At 41.4% G+C, this 19,504-nt stretch overlaps 2 protein-coding genes across 3 annotated transcripts; one reads left to right on the top strand and one right to left on the bottom strand.

The window, feature by feature from the left end:
- The first annotated feature begins 1,717 nt into the window (after positions 1-1,717).
- Positions 1,718-8,135, top strand: LOC138332838 (uncharacterized). The gene is made up of 5 exons (XM_069280798.1): positions 1,718-2,006; positions 3,124-3,214; positions 3,452-3,571; positions 4,326-4,483; positions 6,311-8,135. The coding sequence occupies exons 1-5, from the start codon at positions 1,728-1,730 to the stop codon at positions 6,368-6,370; spliced, it is 708 nt and encodes a 235-aa protein (XP_069136899.1). The 5' UTR covers positions 1,718-1,727; the 3' UTR covers positions 6,371-8,135.
- A 947-nt stretch (positions 8,136-9,082) lies between these two features.
- On the bottom strand, positions 9,083-19,448 carry LOC138333934 (uncharacterized). Of its 2 annotated transcripts, none has more exons than XM_069282609.1 (5): positions 19,241-19,448; positions 15,921-16,011; positions 11,759-11,878; positions 10,966-11,120; positions 9,083-9,260 (listed from the first exon to the last, which is right to left on the bottom strand). In XM_069282609.1, the coding sequence occupies exons 1-5, from the start codon at positions 19,277-19,279 to the stop codon at positions 9,201-9,203; spliced, it is 465 nt and encodes a 154-aa protein (XP_069138710.1). In that variant the 5' UTR covers positions 19,280-19,448; the 3' UTR covers positions 9,083-9,200. The 2 variants fall into 2 exon arrangements, with proteins under 2 accessions (XP_069138710.1, XP_069138711.1); XM_069282610.1 differs by having other exon boundaries at positions 19,218-19,448.
- Positions 19,449-19,504: the final 56 nt, after the last annotated feature.

Genomic DNA, 19,504 nt, shown 5'->3' on the forward strand with positions numbered 1-19,504 from the left:
AGAATGACAGTGAGAATCCGATAGAGAGGGAATAGAGAGGGATAAAGAGAGAGAGAGAGAGAGAGAGAGAGAGAGAGAGAGAGAGAGAGAGAGAGAGAGAGAGAGAGAGAGAGAGAGAGAGAGAGATACACACATGTGGATAAGTGAATAAATGGGAATACAATGTATTATATATTATATACTGTATATACTTCAATTCTTTATTGTCATTTCTATGTCGCCCAACTCCCTTCATGTTTTGAATGTTAATTATGAGCAAAAATGACCTACCTAATCCCAAGGTGGTAGCATCAAGGGAGACGTTATGAAGAAGAAAGCAATAAAGATAACAAATGCAGTTGCGGAGCAGTTGAAGGTGCAGGACGAAGAAATCTCAACAATTTAGTCAACAATCCAATAAAATGCTTAGGGAAGTGGTATGTTGAATTACTGTCAGAAAACAACTCGATAAAGATGGCTCTACCACAGGCAAGATAATGGATGAAAAAGGTGGATGGAAAATACTACATGGAAAGTACAAAGCTTGGATGTACCAACATGGGGTTTAACCAAGGCTGATGTAGCTGTGGCTGATCTACGAGGTCCAATTAAGTTAGTTGAAAGTTGAGCGGTTGGAGAGAGCAGTTAGCAGTTATCTGCCGCGATGGCTTGGAGCACAACCAGGATTTACTTCCATATGATTGTATGGGAAATCCATCCAACTTAATTTACCTCTTTCATCTGTGGTAGAGGAGTTCAAGGCAACAAAGTGTCACCTAGTCATGATATTGCGGTACTCCTTAGATGCAAGAATCAGTGGAGCAGGTGTCCAGACAAGGACAAGAAGAAAGTGGTCGTGCAGCGGAAGGAAAGGACTAGAGTTTCGGCACTTTCAACAGTGGAAGAAGGCATCAGGGGCGTGGATGAAGTGGGAATTGCCAAGCAGGAAACTTTCTTAGTCAGAAATGTGGAAGAAGGACCAATACAGGATATCATTCCTATTAAGAGCGGTATACGACACACTACCGTCCCCATCAAATCTTCACCAGTGGAGACTTACTGATGACCCATCATGTTAGCTCTATGGTAGCCAGGGATCAATGGCCCATATCTTGTCCAGGTGTCGGACAGCGTAACAGATGTGGAGGAAAAAATATGAAGAGGCGCATGAAAGAAAGAACTTCAAGTATGCAGATCTAATAGCAGTCTTCAAAGAGAAAGTATGGAAGGCATGACTGTTCGCAGTCGGAGTTTGGATGCAAGGGGTTTCTGTCTCAATCATCGAACAGACTCCTGCGACAGGTGTACGGGGGAAGGCAATGTCAACAGCCTTGTGAAGCTGCTGAAAAGCATCTGGCTAATTATGGCACCGTCGTGGCGACTAGGAATGGAAGTCAGGATCAATCGGGTAATGATTGGCCACCACTACTGACCCACCAACTGGAGGATGTTTTGGTTTAGGTTTGAAATATCTTAGGATAGTTTGAGACCACCTGATGACGATGGAGTGTAACAAGCGAGCACCGATGGGCAGAAAACCAGGCATTTGAAATACAAGGATGTCCAGATAACCAGATGTTCAGATAACCTAGGCTATTTTTGTATACGTTATATTGATATTAGCAAATTTCATGTCGTCTCGGGTCGAGATACTGGAGACCCTAAATGTCGGGTTAGCTTTACTATAGATAGTATACGTAGGGTTTATTTATCAGCTGATAGATAATCACAACATCGACCTCATCAATATGGATGTCTTTAAATCGTTTACATTTCTGTTGCTCTCTTCGCTGGCGTCAGCAATTCCTGAAAATGATCTTGGCGTCCATTGTACATTTCCACCATCATGGCAGAGTAAAGTTTTCTTCGATTCTGGAGAACTAATAATGTCAATACCGGAAGTGATGAACGGTACTGGGACGTATTACTATGACTACCCCAGCAAGCAAATGAGATTTGACCTCAAAGCCACGGCGTCGCTAGGAAACGTTGAGATTTCAAATACATACATCTGGCATTTCAATGAGGTAAATAATTTTATTTTCATGTGTTTAAAAAACCAATTTTTAGTTACTCTGAATGTAGAAATTCTGTCTTTTTCATAAGATAGTTTAAGTTGATAATATATTTCTTGGTTGCAATATTTCTCCCATTCCTCAAGGACTTCAATATAATCGGGTTAATAATATCTTCAACAAATATAATTTTCAATCATGCTCAAGCAAGCGCTTTATTAGTACCGCAATGGTTACCATCACTACCGTCTCATACCTACGAAAATACTACTGGTTTATCCGATGGAGCATTCAACACAACTTCGTGGCGTCCCAATTGTTCTGTACGAATAGTGGTTTGCAATTGCGGTTTTTTTCGAACTTATTTCTAAAAATGGCTAGATATCATAATTGTAAAGCTGTAATAAATGTCGAGGCATCAGAGAAAAATGCTCTTCCATATTTTGATATGATGGATATGAATAGTCTACCCTCGGGAAACAAAATCTTATAAAACTACATATCTGACCCTCGGGTAGAATGTGTCCCTCCTCTATATCCACATATGAAAAAGTCTTATAATATTCACTCCTGAACTATATAATAGCAAAACTGAGTGTTCCATGTGCGACAATTTAAGTAAAAGAAGACAAAGGATAAGTTGGTTTCGTCCTTTGAAATACTTCAAAGGAAATCCGTAGAATAAAGTACATTGTATTGGTTTGAGCATCGCTCTTCCGATATCTTCATTTTCAAATTATCAGTTTCCTGATATGCTTTCAATGTTTGTATAAAATCTTGCAAGACTCTGTCAAGTGGATAGGGATATATCAGCCTGAGTGAAAGCTTTCCTCGGAGACGGATCACGACAGTCTTACCCTCAGCATGCCTCGGGTTAGATAATCGTGAATCTCCTCCCGGGTAGAAATTTCTCTGTCGTTCCTTCAAGGTAGGGAAAGATCCAATTAATCCTTTAGCTTGCAATTATAGATACCTTTGTGAAGTATGGAACTCTTTGGAGATAAAGAATGCTCAAACATAAATAAAAATTGCAGATTAAACTGTAAAAGAAACAGAACCATGTGTTCCAGAGAAGTCGGCGTCATGAATCATCAAACTTACTTGTCAACTTTCATCGGTTACATTACAGAGTACAGTTTATACCATTGATAACGACAACAACACGTGTGACAAGGAGAAAGTCAGTGACTATATCTGGAATCCATGGAATGGCGTGCCTTGTATGTAAAAGATGGCAAAAACATATCATTATTGATGTTATTTATTTATTTTATCTTTTTATTTATCTATATATATATATATTTTGAGGGTGTGTGCTCAAAATAAATATAATCGTCTTTCAAATCTTGCATTGATCCTTGAAAGTAATCCAAAGATGTAATGGAATTTAACATTCTCAACTCTACAAAATAATATCACAATTGATATAGGAACTTTTGATCAACTATTTTTTTCAGTGGACGCCCACTCAGATTGGCATGGTGGTGTTGGAGGATTTCAGGAGATAACCGAACTCTTTACGCTGATAAGGAAAGAGCTATACGCTAACGTTATCTTAACAATCGACGTCCAAGCAGGTAGGTCTAATGTTACGTCATATTCAAAACACTCGACGTCAATGTCCGGTAAAATCTAATGTGACGTCATCTTTCCAATCGACATCAGAACAGGTAAAGCTAACATAACGTCATCCTATAACCCAATGGAACTGAAGTGTAGTATAATAAGAATTAGTTTATTTATTGATGATGCATTTTATCTGGAAAAAATCTTGCGGACGACAGACGGACAGACAACAGACAGACACTGTGGTTCCAGTATACACAATACAATATCGTTTTGGATATGATATGGAAATTTTGATGTGACAATGAATACACTTAAAAAGTATAAATACTTATTTTTTGCATTTCATTCAGAACGTTTGGTGTATTTTAATGTAAGTGTATTAGAACACCTATTATATAAATTATTTTGTATTCGGGTTTTATACGATGCTCGTGTATATTACAACGTGACATGAAGAAATCCACTCTCGATATTCTAGAGGTCACTATCACTATCGTTACTACCCTGGAATATCTCATAGTAAAACTGAAGGCAGTTCAGGCGAAAAAACCTGACCAATCATAGGCCTGCAGAGACTTCAGGATTACAGGAAGAATGATGCCCAACTTCAAACATGTTTGGTCACAAACGGAAATTTAAGTTTTTCTGTGAAATATTAAGAGGTAGATAAAATGATAATGATAGTAATCCCTGGAGTCTCGATGATGACGACAGAAATCATCTGCCTTACAGCCTTGACATTCCAATATTTGCTATTTCCAGGAGAAGTTTGTCCTCCTATCCGTTACATCATCCAAAACGAGGACAACAACCCAGCCATTGGAGACAGTGTCAACTATGAATTTCTGGATCCTCAAAATATCACCGACCACAGTGTGTTTAACATACCGCCGTTTTGTTCCAAAGCTACATCGTCAAAGGTACGCAGTAGCATATGTAGCATATCAACTGTTTTCTGTTGCATGCTTCACATGGTGACTCAGCATATCCTAAAGAATTGATTAACAGTATGAACGGAAATCCACGAGTCACCGCTCTATCGTTTGTCGCAAACGAGGTGACTCATGGGTTTCCAGATGTTACAATAATAGAATCTCACATGCCTCGTAAATGACAAAAGTTTATTTGAATCTCAGAGAAAGATTTTCAAATGGTAAATACTAGGTTTGCATACTGGTGAATATTGTCGAATGTCGAGGTTTCATTGTCAAACAGAATCCAAGTCCGTAATATTTTTTTTCTGAGATTTGTTTGTTTGTTTAATTGATTAATGTCCTATGAACAATAAGGGTAATACAAGGACGATTTCCTATGTATGAGGTGTGAAGCATGTATGTAGCGTGTGGTGCGTATTTTTAGAGATTGCGGTGTATTCGTGTTAGGTCTACTTGTATAGTGGAAAATTTGTCATTTTAAAGTGATATATCACTGAAACATGCCGCCGAAGACACCAAGCAACACACCCCACCTGGTCACAATATACTAACAACGAGCGAACCAGTCGTCCCACTTCTGGTATGCTGAGCAAAAACTATCAATTTTAGAGACTAAAATAAACTAATCAAAGACGAAGTTACAAAGGGTCATCATTTTTTACGTTATGTGATGATACAAACTTGTTCTTAACCAATGCAAATGCATGTTACAAACAATATCAATGTCACATTGGAATTTTATTTTTGTCGTCGTGACGTCATACAACTGTTAAGACTATGCAAGGATTCTGAACAGCTTGCATGTCTTTTCCATAGACTACTTAAGGGAAGTGCATTTCGGCTGAGTTCAAATTGAAGATAAAGAGGGGAAACTATTATACATATTGGTATAATGCGTTGTGGAGCTACTCACAATATCTTCTCGTCATTATATTATATTGCGTAACCACGTCACTTAAGAAATGAACGAGCTTATTTAGTGTAGAGATGTTTTTTTTAAATCAAAATAAACGCATTTGTTAAATGTATACTGACAAAATTATAAAAACGACCAAAATCATACACCAAAGTTAAAATATCTATGTCCAAAGAAAATATAGAGGTTCGAAACGAGTATCATTAATTTAATATGAAGGGAAACGAATGTCATTTATCACATGACTAATATTTGCCTGTTTCTTTCCGTTTGGAGTTACGATCAATCTCGTTATCAACTTTTTACATGTGATATATAAGATAAGGCGGCGAATTTAATGCAAGGAAAAATGTAGAAATCTATCATTTTTGTAGAGCATAAGCGAATACACCAGCGTTATTTTATATTGTGACGTTTTCGTAACGTCACAAATTGACGTTTGGCGTGAACACACAGTCATGCACGGTTGTCGTCACCGCTAGATTTTAAATAGTTTTACTGTTTGATTTAGGAGATTTGAAAGATGTTTTCATCGATAATTATTTTCAAACCGACACGAGAAGGTGAAAATTATTTTTATGCACGGATATAAATCTACACATTAGTGTGATGTCTGTCGTTTAATTCATTGTTTCGTAGTAAAAACTTTGAAGTAAAAAATAAGGTCGTTTCCAACGCATACAAATACGTACCATTCATCGGAATCAACCCATCACAATGCAGAAAGGTCATGTTACACATGTGTAATAAATAACATTAATGAAATGGCTTTAGTGAATGGGAAAATACGGTATCATATGATAATGTATTTATGACGCCATTGTTATCAAATACATGTACATGTAGTCTTAAACAGTGATACGTCATACAGTTATGTACAGTCTTTTCATTTGTAGTTTGACCAAAGGAAGAAAAGGAAATTCCCTTCTAAATTCCTCAGACTGTTTATGGGATAGACGGAAATAGAAACATGACAGAATAGGACAGAAGAATGGAAACAAAAGGAAATAGAAGCACACAAGAGAAAACCACAAAGAAGCGACACAACATTTAAACTTCTTAAAGTTGCTAATTATGTCAATAAACGTTCAGTTTTTAAAGTATGCGCCTAATGTCAAATATTCTATTTGGTTATATACGAACATAGTGTTGGTTACATTCCGCTATGCGATAGCAGACGTGCCCTTTCAAATTAACTTTTTTTTAAATTATAATGTAAGATCTTATATAGATTAGTCGGTTAGTTGGATGTCATATTCACAACCAGGGATGACCCCTTAATGCAGTGTATGTCTGAAGAGACTTGGATATTGGTGTTGTCATTTTTTACAGCTTGGGTCATGTGAGGACGGCTCCGATATGCACTGTGTCTGGAGAGACATTGGAAATATTTGCCTTTTCATGGTGCTATTACACTAAAGCATGCCGCCAAAGACTTCGAGCAGTACACACCATCCGGTCACATGGTACTGACAATGGACTAACAGGTCGTCCCACTTCCTTATGCTGAGCACTTAACAGGAACGCAACATACCACTTTTATACCCTATACCGTAACTTCACCAAAATATTTCGTTGTTCCCTTTGTCACCTCTGTTTTATAGTTTTATTTACGTTACATTAACCAGTAATAAAAGTTATGAAAACCCTGTGATAGTTATGCGATATAGTGACAACAAAGGCAAAATACCTTGTGGTATTTGTCGTAAAGAAAGACCTGCCGTAATATCCTGTGATAGTTATAATGGAGAGATTGTCAATTATACTACACAGTCTCCTGTGATTATTTGATAAAGTATAAAATATTATTTTTTCCAGTGATAGTTTTGTTTTATAAGAGGAAAATATGTCACCACACGATTTTTTGTGAATTATGTTATAAAGAAAAAACTTACCACTCTTCTCTGTAATAGGTATGCTCTATAGGAGATGCAAAACACAGCACAGATCTGTACAATATTAGCTGTAAGGAAGCAATCACCACTATTCCATGTGTTTGCTATGCGCTATAGCGAAGACAATCATGATTCGCAGCCCCTCTGATATATGTTAAAATATGACACAGTTTCCTGTGTTAGGTATGTTTGAATACTAGTATATATTGTGTTCATATAAGTAAATTTCAGTTTTTCTATGAGGTTGAGATAGCTTTACTATAGAAAGTATGTACCGTATTTTTGTTTTGTTTTGACGCTTTATGTAATATGCTGAAGATGAAGCCAAATCGGCAGAGATCACCTTATCCTAGTAGCACTGTAGAAATGTGAAATCAAATTGTAGACCACTATTTGGCTTCGTGGTCTGATCGTATGTACTCATTTCACTGCACTGTAGACGTAAATATAATAATTTATGGCAGTGCTGCAAAAAATCATTTTCAGCTCTCGTTTGTACTTGTAACATCAAAACCTATGCATTGTACATGTAAGCATTTTACATGTATAATATGTAATTTTCAAAATATTGGTAATTTTTGTTGGTGAAATATTAAAAGCTCATCTTCATTTGTGGATATGAAAATTACGGCACATATAACTTTAATTTTAAAAGTACAAATAAGAGCAAAAAGATATTTTTGACACTACTGTCAAAAATCATTATATTTACATATACAGCCCAGGGAAATGAGTAAATACGATCAGATATTTCATATTTTTGGTGTATATTAAGTAATTAAGTAATTGTTAGGTGATTTTGCTTGAATGTTTCCATCTTTTCATACATTAGGCTTAAAAAACAAGAATTTTACAGTGCGTAAATTCGATGTTATAATTAATTCTTTAATTCTATAAATAATTTTTTTCTGTGTAGTTGCAAATTTTTGTTATTTAGGTGATCTCTAGACCCCTGGAATATCACATATTAAAACTGAATTCAGCTTAGAGGGAAAAATCTGAACCAATCACAGTCCTGCAAAATTTTCTTTGAAGGCTACAGAGAGCGTGACGCCAAACGTCAAAGCCACACAGTCAACCACAGTGTACCTCTGTTGACTCAAGGTTTACTATGAGATAGTACACTGGTGTAGAGATCGTAAGTGATCGGAACCCCTGGAGTATCGAGGATGAATTACAGGGGACTGTTTGGTGTTATTGACAATCTCTCCACTATGTAAGTTGTATCTCTGTTTTATGAAAAATAAATCAGGGGTTCGATTCCCGGCACGGACGTGAAAAGGTTAGGGGTCATTTGCCCGATCACGTGGGTTTCTCCGGGCCCTCCGGTTCCCCACATTAAGACGACGATTATTCTTCACCGTACGCGCAAGGTTTTGTTCCGTTTTGGCCTTTGAGTGTTTACATGTACACTATACATTGGTAATTGGTAATCAATATTTATCATTTTTGTAACGTTTTATACGGTTTTTTTAACAATAGTGAAATGAAATTGAAAATAAATAAACATAGCCTATTGGAATTTGAATTGTTAGTACTAAAAGATTTTTGGTGAATTTAAATAAAGTTTACACCAAATTGAGCTCGATTTTAATATAAACTTGTATTATATCAAACATATTTTTCTTTCTCTTTTTTTTCAAACATTTCATGTCAATATTGAATATCACTTATTGGTGAAATCTGACTATGGTGAAAAAGTGTAAACAATACTACACGACTAACCATCTACATCAAGTGTTTGAAAATAAATTCTGACATTTTGTGCACATATTGAGCCGTCGGTATTATTTCATTTTACGTTCATTACATAGTAAGGAAGGTTTACACTATCAGAAATTAATCGGATGAAAAGAAAATATTTGAGAAGTTTTTATTTCAGTTTGATGTATCATCCCACAAATAAACCAGTGCGTCGACTTGGTAACAGCTTCTGGACCCATTTATTTTCCTGTAACAAAGATAATAAAATGGAATTAATGAGGAAACTGTACAGGCAAAACATACTGAAATGGTAAATGGATGTGGTTAATCATAATCATATGATTGTAATCATGGTCACTATATTTCAATCGTTTCAATTGTTTAAAAAAGCAAAAACCATACCTTCCTAAAGATATGCATTGAACAGTCATTTAATTAAACTTCCCTCCACTCCATCCTACTCCACTCCACTCCACTCATATCCACTTCACTCCATCCTACTCCACTCCACTCATATCCACTTCACTCCATCCTACTCCAATCCACTCATATCCACTTCACTCCATCCTTCTCCACTCCACTCATATCCACTTCACTCCATCCTACTCCACTCCACTCATATCCACTTCACTCCATCCTTCTCCACTCCACTCATATCCACTTCACTCCATCCTTCTCCACTCCACTCATATCCACTTCACTCCATCCTACTCCACTCCACTCCACTCATATCCACTTCACTCCATCCTACTCCACTCCACTCATATCCACTTCACTCCATCCTACTCCACTCCACTCATATCCACTTCACTCCATCCTACTCCACTCCACTCATATCCACTTCACTCCATCCTACTCCACTCCACTCCACTCATATCCACTTCACTCCATCCTACTCCACTCCACTCCACTCATATCCACTTCACTCCCATCCTTCCCACTCCACTCATCCTTCTCCACTCCACTCATATCCACTTCACTCCATCCTACTCCACTCCACTCATATCCACTTCACTCCATCCTTCTCCACTCCACTCATATCCACTTCACTCCATCCTACTCCACTCCACTCCACTCATATCCACTTCACTCCATCCTACTCCACTCCACTCATATCCACTTCACTCCATCCTTCTCCACTCCACTCATATCCACTTCACTCCATCCTACTCCACTCCACTCATATCCACTTCACTCCATCCTTCTCCACTCCACTCATATCCACTTCACTCCATCCTACTCCACTTCACTCATATCCACTCCACTCCACTCATATCCACTCCACTCCATCCAACTCTAATCCACTCATATCCGATCCAATCCTCTCTACCCATACCACTCCACTCCAATCATATCAACTCCGTTCCAATCATACCAACCAACTCCACTCCACCCATAAAACTCTCCACGCATACCCACTCCAATCCACTTCATTCCATCCCATTCCACTCATATTCACTCCCCTTAATTCACGCCATCACGATTCAACTCAACTCCACTTCGATTCGCACAATTTCACTCACGCACCAGCTCAATCACTCACTCACTCATTCATCGTCTCTAATTTTCACTCACTCACTCCTCACTCACTCACTCACATTCTCACTTACTCACATACTCACTCACTCACTCACTCACTCACTCACTAACTCACTCATCCTCTCTAATTTTCACTCACTCACTCCTCACTCACTCACATTCTCACTTACTCACTCACTCACTCAATCAATCATCCTCTCTAATTTTCACTCACTCACTCCTCACTCACTCACATTCTCACTTACTCTCATACTCACTCACTCACTCACACTCACTCACTCACTCACTCACTCACTCACCCATCCTTTGTAATTTTCACTCATTCATTAATCAACAAACCAATCAACCACTCAAACAATCAACTACCGTTCCGTATAACCTTATTCCCGATAACCACGCCCACGATTACCTACCGGTGACGTATCCTTAGAACAGTGAGTTGGAGTATGGAATACCGTAGGATCACTCAGAGGCCTTACGTCTAAAAACTCATAATTCACCATTTCCCCCGCCATAGGGTCCAGGTGAGCATCTTGGAATGTAACACGGATAGGTGTGCAGATAGTATCTGTCAAAGATTTAAGAAATGTAGGTTTCGTGAAATGTTTAAAAAAATGTTTTACAAAGATAAAAAAGATGTACAGACCCTATTAGCTTTATCGTATGAAATTTAAAAGTGACAAATGACACGCAAATCTATATAAAGACCTTTTCTACTTACAGTATATCTGATTTCGAGGTTAAAAACAGACTGTTTCATTTGCAAATTCGTACCAGTTGTATCGATACGAAACAGCTGTATATGAAATGGAGCGCACCGTAACAGCGGAATTGTACCGGTACAAGTGGTTAGTTTTCAGAAGCGTACCACTTGGATCCAAGATGGAGGACTGGAAATTTGTCACTTGTCATCGAAATGTTTACCCGGTAGAAAACAAGACAGAGAGTACTTAAATCCGATGAAATAACATGGACTATTTGTTTCAATGTATGTCAAAACTATTTAGGTATTACTTTTTTATCCATTTTATTGTTCAGACAGCAAACACTTGGCTTTTATAATCGAAGCGTATCTTTCATATGGGTGCCGCCATCATTTTTAAAAATAATCCAAACGCGTTCCATTAGACAGTAGTGTACAGCTGGTACGTACGAATCCGCAAATGGAACGTACGGAGAATTTCAAAAGACCTAGAAATCACTTGCCTGCCTTGACGTCCATTGTGATCAAAGCATCAGTGTCTCCTCCATTTCTGATCAATGTATATCGTGACATGGTCAGCTTAAATCTGTCCAGCCATCCAAAAGTTACACCAACAGCATCGTCTGTAAAAGAGAAACATCATTTTTATTTCTTTTTTTCTTCTTTCTGTGGAAAATCACAGCCTAAATTCTTGCATCATCAGCTTTTTTCACCTTCCGTTTTATTCTGCCTTTATCATGTTTTGTTTAAATATGCACTTTTTTGCATCTGCTGTTGTTATATGTTAGTATGGTAACTTTTGAAAATAATGTTTCAGTAGTAATAGTAATACATTGTTTTAGTCACCCACTGGTCCCGAACTCCCTTTCTCACCAATCCAACCCTCCCTAGGTACCTAGTACTCCCGCCCATTGGTCTCAAAATCCCTTTCTCACCCATCAACCCCTTCCTAGTTACCTGGTTCTCCCGCCCACTGCTCCCGAACTCCCTTTCACACCCATCCAACCCTCCCTAGGTACCTGGTACTCCCAATCCACTGGTCCCAAACTTTTTTTCTCACCCATCCACCCCTCCCTAGGTACATGTACCTGGTACTCCCACCCACTGGTCCCAAATTCCCTTTCTCACCCATCCACCCCTTCCTAGGTACCTGATACTCCCGCCCACTGGTCCCGAACTCCCTTTCTCATCCATCCACCCCGCCCTAGGTACCTGGTACTCCCACCCACTGGTCCCAAACTCCCTTTCCCCTCCATCCACCCCTCAATAGGTACCTGGTACTCCCACCCACTGGTCCCGAACTCCCTTTCTCATCCATCCACCCCTCCCTAGGTACCTGGTACTCCCACCCACTGGTCCCGAACTCCCTTTCTCATCCATCCACCCCTCCCTAGGTACCTGATACTCCCGCCCACTGGTCCAAAAATCCCTTTCTCACCTATCCACCCCTCAATAGGTACCTGGTACTCCCACCCACTGGTCCCAAATTCCCTTTTTCCCTCCATCTACCCTCATAATAGGTACCTGGTACTCCCACCCACTGGTCCCGAAACTCCCTTTCTCACCACCATCCCCCATCCCTCCCTAGGTACCTGGTACTCCCGCCCACTGGTCCCGAACTCCCTTCCCCTCCATCCACCCCTCCCTAGGTACCTGGTACTCCCGCCCACTGGTCCCGAACTCCCTTTCTCATCCATCCACCCCCGCCCTAGGTACCTGGTACTCCCACCCACTGGTCCCGAATTCCCTTTCCCCTCCATCCACCCCTCCCTAGGAACCTGGTACTACTCCCGCCCACTGGTCCCGAACTCCCTTTCCCCTCCATCCACCCCTCCCTAGGTACCTGGTACTCCCACCTACTTGTCCCGAACTCCCTTTCCCCACCATCCACCCCTCCCTAGTTACCTGGTACTACCCCGCCCACTGGTCCCGAGCTCCCTTTCTCATCCATCCACCCCTCCCTAGGTACCTGGTACTCCCACCCACTGGTTTCGAACTCCCTTTTCCCTCCATCCACCCCTCCCTAGGTACCTGGTACTCCCGCCCACTGGTCCCGAACTCCCTTTCTCATCCATCCACCTCTCCCTAGGTACCTGGTACTCCCACCCACTGGTCCCGAACTCCCTTTCCTCTCCATCCACCCCTCCCTAGGTACCTGGTACTCCCGCCCACTGGTCCCGAACTCCCTTTCTCATCCATCCACCCCTCAATAGGTACCTGGTACTCCCACCCACTGGTCCCGAATTCCCTTTCCCCTCCATCCACCCCTCCCTAGGTACTGGTACTCCACTGGTACTCCCACTCGCCCAACTGGTACCCGACTCCCTTTCCCCTCCCTTCCATCCATCCACCCCTCCCTTAGGTACCTGGTACTCCCCTCCATCCACGTCCCCATCCTACCCCTCTAGAACTGATCCCGCCCACTGGTCCAAATCCCTTTCCATCCATCCACCCCTCCCTAGGTACCTGGTACTCCCCCCACTGGTCCCGAACTCCCTTTCTCATCCATCCACCCCTCCCTAGGACCTAGGTACTTCCTAGGGTACTCCCGCCCACTGGTCCCGAACTCCCTTCCCTTTCTCATCCATCCACCCCTCCCTAGGTACCTGGTACTCCCACCCACTGGTCCCGAACTCCCTTTCTCATCCATCCACCCCTCCCTAGGTACCTGTACTCCCGCCCACTGGTCCCTCCCTTTCTCACCTATCCACCCCTCAATAGGTACCTGGTACTCATCCCACCCACTGGTCCCCGAATTCCCTTTTCCCTCCATCCACCCCTCAATAGGTACCTGGTACTCCCACCCACTGGTCCCGAACTCCCTTTCTCATCCATCCACCCCTCCCTAGGTACCTGGTACTCCCGCCCACTGGTCCCGAACTCCCTTTCCTCCATCCACCCCTCCCTAGGTACCTGGTACTCCCACTGGTCCCCACGAACTCCCTTTCCCCATCCATCCACCCCTCCCTAGGTACCTGGTACTCCCCGCCCACTGGTCCCGAACTCCCTTTCTCATCCATCCACCCCCCTCCCTAGGTACCTGGTACTCCCCGCCCACTGGTCCCGAACTCCCTTTCCCCTCCATCCACCCCTCCCTAGGTACCTGGTACTCCCGCCCACTGGTCCCGAACTCCCTTTCCCCTCCATCCACCCCCTCCCTAGGTACCTGGTACTCCCGCCCACTGGTCCCGAACTCCCTTTCCCCATCCATCCACCCCTCCCTAGGTACCTGGTACTCCCACCCACTGGTCCCGAACTCCCTTTCTCATCCATCCACCCCTCCCTAGGTACCTGGTACTCCCACCCACTGGTCCCGAACTCCCTTTCTCATCCATCCACCCCTCCCTAGGTACCTGGTACTCCCGCCCACTGGTCCCGAACTCCCTTTTCTCATCCATCCACCCACTCCCTAGGTACCTGGTACTCCCACCCACCCACTGGTCCCGAACTCCCTTTCCTCTCCATCCACCCCTCCCTGACCTAGGTACCTGGTACTCCCCCCACTGGTCCCCGAACTCCCTTCTCCCCATCCATCCCCCTCCCTAGGTACTGTACTCCCCCACTGTCCCGAATCCTTCCTCCATCCCCCCTAGGTACCTGGTACTCCCACCCACTGGTCCCGAATTCCCTTTCCCCTCCATCCACCCCTCCCTAGGTACCTGGTACTCCCGCCCACTGGTCCCGAACTCCCTTTCCCCTCCATCCACCCCTCCCTAGGTACCTGGTACTCCCGCCCACTGGTCCCGAACTCCCTTTCTCATCCATCCACCCCTCAATAGGTACCTGGTACTCCCACCCACTGGTCCCGAACTCCCTTTCTCATCCATCTACCCCTCCCTAGGTACCTGGTACTCCCGCCCACTGGTCCCGAACTCCCTTTCCCCTCCATCCACCCCTCCCTAGGTACCTGGTACTCCCGCCCACTGGTCCCGAACTCCCTTTCTCATCCATCCACCCTCTCCCTAGGTACCTGGTACTACTCCCACACCCACTGGTCCCGAACTCCCTTTTCCCTCCATCCACCCCTCCCTAGGTACCTGGTACTCCCGCCCACTGGTCCCGAACTCCCTTTCTCATCCATCCACCCCGCCCTAGGTACCTGGTACTCCCACCCACTGGTCCCGAACTCCCTTTCCCCTCCATCCACCCCTCCCTAGGTACCTGGTACTCCCGCCCACTGGTCCCGAACTCCCTTTCCCCTCCATCCACCCCTCCCTAGGTACCTGGTACTCCCGCCCACTGGTCCCGAACTCCCTTTCTCATCCATCCACCCCTCCCTAGGTACCTGGTACTCCCACCCACTGGTCCCAAACTCCCTGTCTCATCCATCCACCCCTCCCTAGGTACCTGGTACTCCCACCCACTGGTCCCGAACTCCCTTTCCTTTCCCCTCCATCCACCCCTCCCTAGGTACCTGGTACTCCCGCCCACTGGTCCCGAACTCCCTTTCTCATCCATCCACCCCTCCCTAGGTACCTGGTACTCCCACCCACTGGTCCCGAACTCCCTTCTCCATCCATCCACCCCTCCCTAGGTACCTGGTACTCCCACCCACTGGTCCCGAACTCCCTTTCCCCTCCATCCACCCCTCCCTAGGTACCTGGTACTACTCCCGCCCACTGGTCCCGAACTCCCTTTCTCATCCATCCACCCCTCCCTAGGTACCTGGTACTCCCGCCCACTGGTCCCAAACTTCAATGGCGTCCAACTCTCGACTACAAGTTTTGTTATAGTTGTCAATAGTAAAGACCTCCTTCTGCAATGGAAAGAAGCAAACACTTTCGAAAAATTTTCAAAATATTTATTAAAAATGAAAGAGGCAGAACAACTTTACCCCAAGATATTACCTATAAAATAAATGGCATTGTTTATACTTACATGTATATATGTGCGGTTACTCTGAATATAAAGTATCAGTAATTTGTTTACACCACATGTGACGTAAGTCATGAGAATCGATTTTGAATCATGAGCTGGTTGGAAACGCGTGAAAATCCAACCAAACCCGCACCTATAGCGGGCGAGTTGGTCACCGCTTTACCACTTGACCATCCTATTAATCAATGTAAATTCGCGAAATTCAAATTTTCGCGTTATCTCGTGAGAGCTAGAACGAGAATTCAAATATTTCCCGAATAATTGACGCCAATTCCGATGTTTCGCGAATAATTGTACAAGACGGACAAATGACAGTAGAAACACTTGATCGCGAATTTATGTTTACCCGAATATGTAGGAAAAAAGACGCGATTTTTTTTTCCCGAAAATGAAATGGTGTAAGTATACTTAACTCCAGGAATTTCCAGATATATGTAAAGGAGAAGTGATAGTTTCCAAGTGCAAGGCCATCTATGTCAAGTCTCATCTGTTGGTTTGGGTGATCAAAGAAATAAGTTCCAGAAGCGTTCATTTGTTCAGTTATCCAGATCATTGCTGCGACATCCATAAACACTTTGCTCTGCCATTGTGTTGGGAACATACAATGGTAATCTTTTCTCGAGATCACAGAGGTAAGTACACCAAAGATACAAAGAAATGTCGTCAGTTTACGGTAATACATCGAGTAGAGTTAGTGTTTTAACTGGAGTATTTTTTGTTTACAATCTATAATATCTTCTATACCACTATCGAAATTTTATTTCTAACGATTGTCGGGTTATATGTTATATGTCAGATATTGCTAGATGATAACATGTTAAATTGTGTCAATGTCATCTCACTAACCAATATCAGTCACATCACCATTATTATCTGTACATACCTTACCTTATAGCGATAATTTCATTTGAATGTTATTTTTGAAGTGTTTATAATATTTCAGATATTACTTTATTTTAGAATGATGTTATTCAGCCGTAACGTGTCAAATTATATCAATGTCATCTTGCAACTTAATACCAGTCATAGCACTATGGATTATCCGTAAATTTGCATATCTCATCTTATTTTAGTGACATTTTTAACAGTGTTAAAACTACTTTGGCCTATCTATGGTATTTCGGTGATAATTTTATATCAGAATTAATCAAAATATTTTAGTTGTTTGTTTTTTCTCAGTAATTAACATCATAAAAGGTAGCCCTTTTTTGAGGCAGGTAACTTAAAAGATGCTACTTTAGCTTCAATCTGATTTTAACTTTTAACTTTCTCCTTCTGTAGTATTGTTAAGGGTTAAACTCATTTTATATACAACATGTTACAGTTATATATATATTGAATTACGCTTTTCGCGTTTTATGTGTAAAGAGATTAATGTTTCGCCAAATAGATTTCAATGTACAATAAAATATACTACTATTATCAAAGTTTATTTTGTTATTGTAGGCTTAAACTTTAACTAATGTCTAATACTGTGGATTTAAAATAGGTGCAATAAAATATAAGCTATCCAAATTGATTTTCCCCCCAAACTAAAGTATTTTTTCCCGAAAGAAATAGCATAAAAATAATATACAGTACAATGAAGGATATCCCATCATAGAAATGTTTAACGTAAGTAAACTTTAACCCCTCATGTAGACATTTTGACCCAATGACACATTGTACAGGTTATATTTGTTTAGACAAAATGTACCGGAATGATAAGCTATTACAAGGTGAATCAATGTACAGCTGTTTGTAAATTAATTCATGTCTCAGTTTTCCGCAGAGAGAACGCATTCAATAAAACAAACAAAAGAAGACGTTTCCTACACGTTACTTTTGCTTTCAATAATTATCATATTTTTTCGATAATATGGTATTATTTTATTTATTAAAGTTGGCTTCATGTTATCTCATCATATCTGAAATCTATTTTTAAAATTATGGAACGAATCCACTTTTTGAGAGATATCATGCTGAACCATAACCCTGATGTAAAATTGTGCTTTTAGAAAAATTTTATATGGGTCGATTAGACCAAATCATAATTTTTCAAAAGGCTGATTTAACATCAGAAACCTTCGGATTAACTGAAGCATTATGACTCGACGGAATTATGCATTGATAAACTATCTTGAAGTCAAAGTTTTGGACCCCGTGTGCATACCAGAACAGAATTACACAATCACTTCAGATAAAAGTTACATATATAATTATAGCCTTTATACCCAGACACAAAGGTCAAGGTCATGTCACACAGGGTATATCTGCATGACCAAAGTCGATATTTAGATAGCTTGTATTATACAGACAGGACTTCTAAAAGCTATTTATATATAATTCTGACCCGCAAGAGCTACTTTCCTTCATTCCATCCCATTAATATGAAGTAACGCTGATAAATCGAATTGCTTATATTCAGTGATAAAGTGATTTGTGATGGGATATAATATTGCACTGACAAGAACGGTAATGGATATTTAAATTGATAAATATATATAATTTTACACAGCTGTTCTCCAAAGAGAGACATTACATAAATAGATCAATAAGAATGCCCCCCCCCCCCCCCCCCCCCCCCCCCGCCTTTTGCACATTTCCGGCCATTTGACTAAATGTACATGAGGATTGCCAAGAGGCCTAACGCTGAAAAGAAGAGACGTTCTTTACAAATTGATAAATAGTAAGAGTTACCGCCCTTTAAACATATTTCGTATCAGCTTAATTCACACATAGATGATATTCTGCCTCAGCGAAAACGTTCTTAGGAATAAAAACGCGAAATTATTCTCCGCAAAAATCAGTTGGTTTACAGTACATCTTGGATCCGTAGGTAAACCCCACAGAGCCCATATCAGAGAGCTGCCGAAGTTGTTCATATCTCAAATCCCGTTGCTAGAACGTGAAATGATATAAACATATATATGTTTAATTGCATGTTATCTAATGCATTACATTTATCACCGTTTGTATGCAGTTTGTAAATCAAGAAGAAAAACCTCCATAATTGTTTCCCTTGTTGACTTTCTTCGATAATTTTGAAATATAACAGAATTACAATGGATTGACAGAAATATTGAATAAGAGTATATCATTCACCATGAATGTTCTCGACATATTACCACAAGCTTCCAACTCTGGATCGCGAGTTCGAATCCCATGTTGGGAGTTGACAGCTACTGACCGCTGGTCGGTGGTTTATCTCCGGGTGTTCCGGTGTAACGTTGAAAATGGACCTCCGTTGAAAATTGATCTCGGGTCAGTTTTCAACGTTGAAAACGGACCCCGAATGCCGTTGAAAATTGAACATGCCGTTGAATATTGACAGTGTCTAGGGTCAAATCTCAACGGCAGGTCTGTTGACCGTTGAAAAATGACCTTGGCAA

The sequence above is a fragment of the Argopecten irradians genome, chromosome 10, assembly GCF_041381155.1.
Source record: "Argopecten irradians isolate NY chromosome 10, Ai_NY, whole genome shotgun sequence".
Classification (NCBI taxonomy): domain Eukaryota; kingdom Metazoa; phylum Mollusca; class Bivalvia; order Pectinida; family Pectinidae; genus Argopecten; species Argopecten irradians.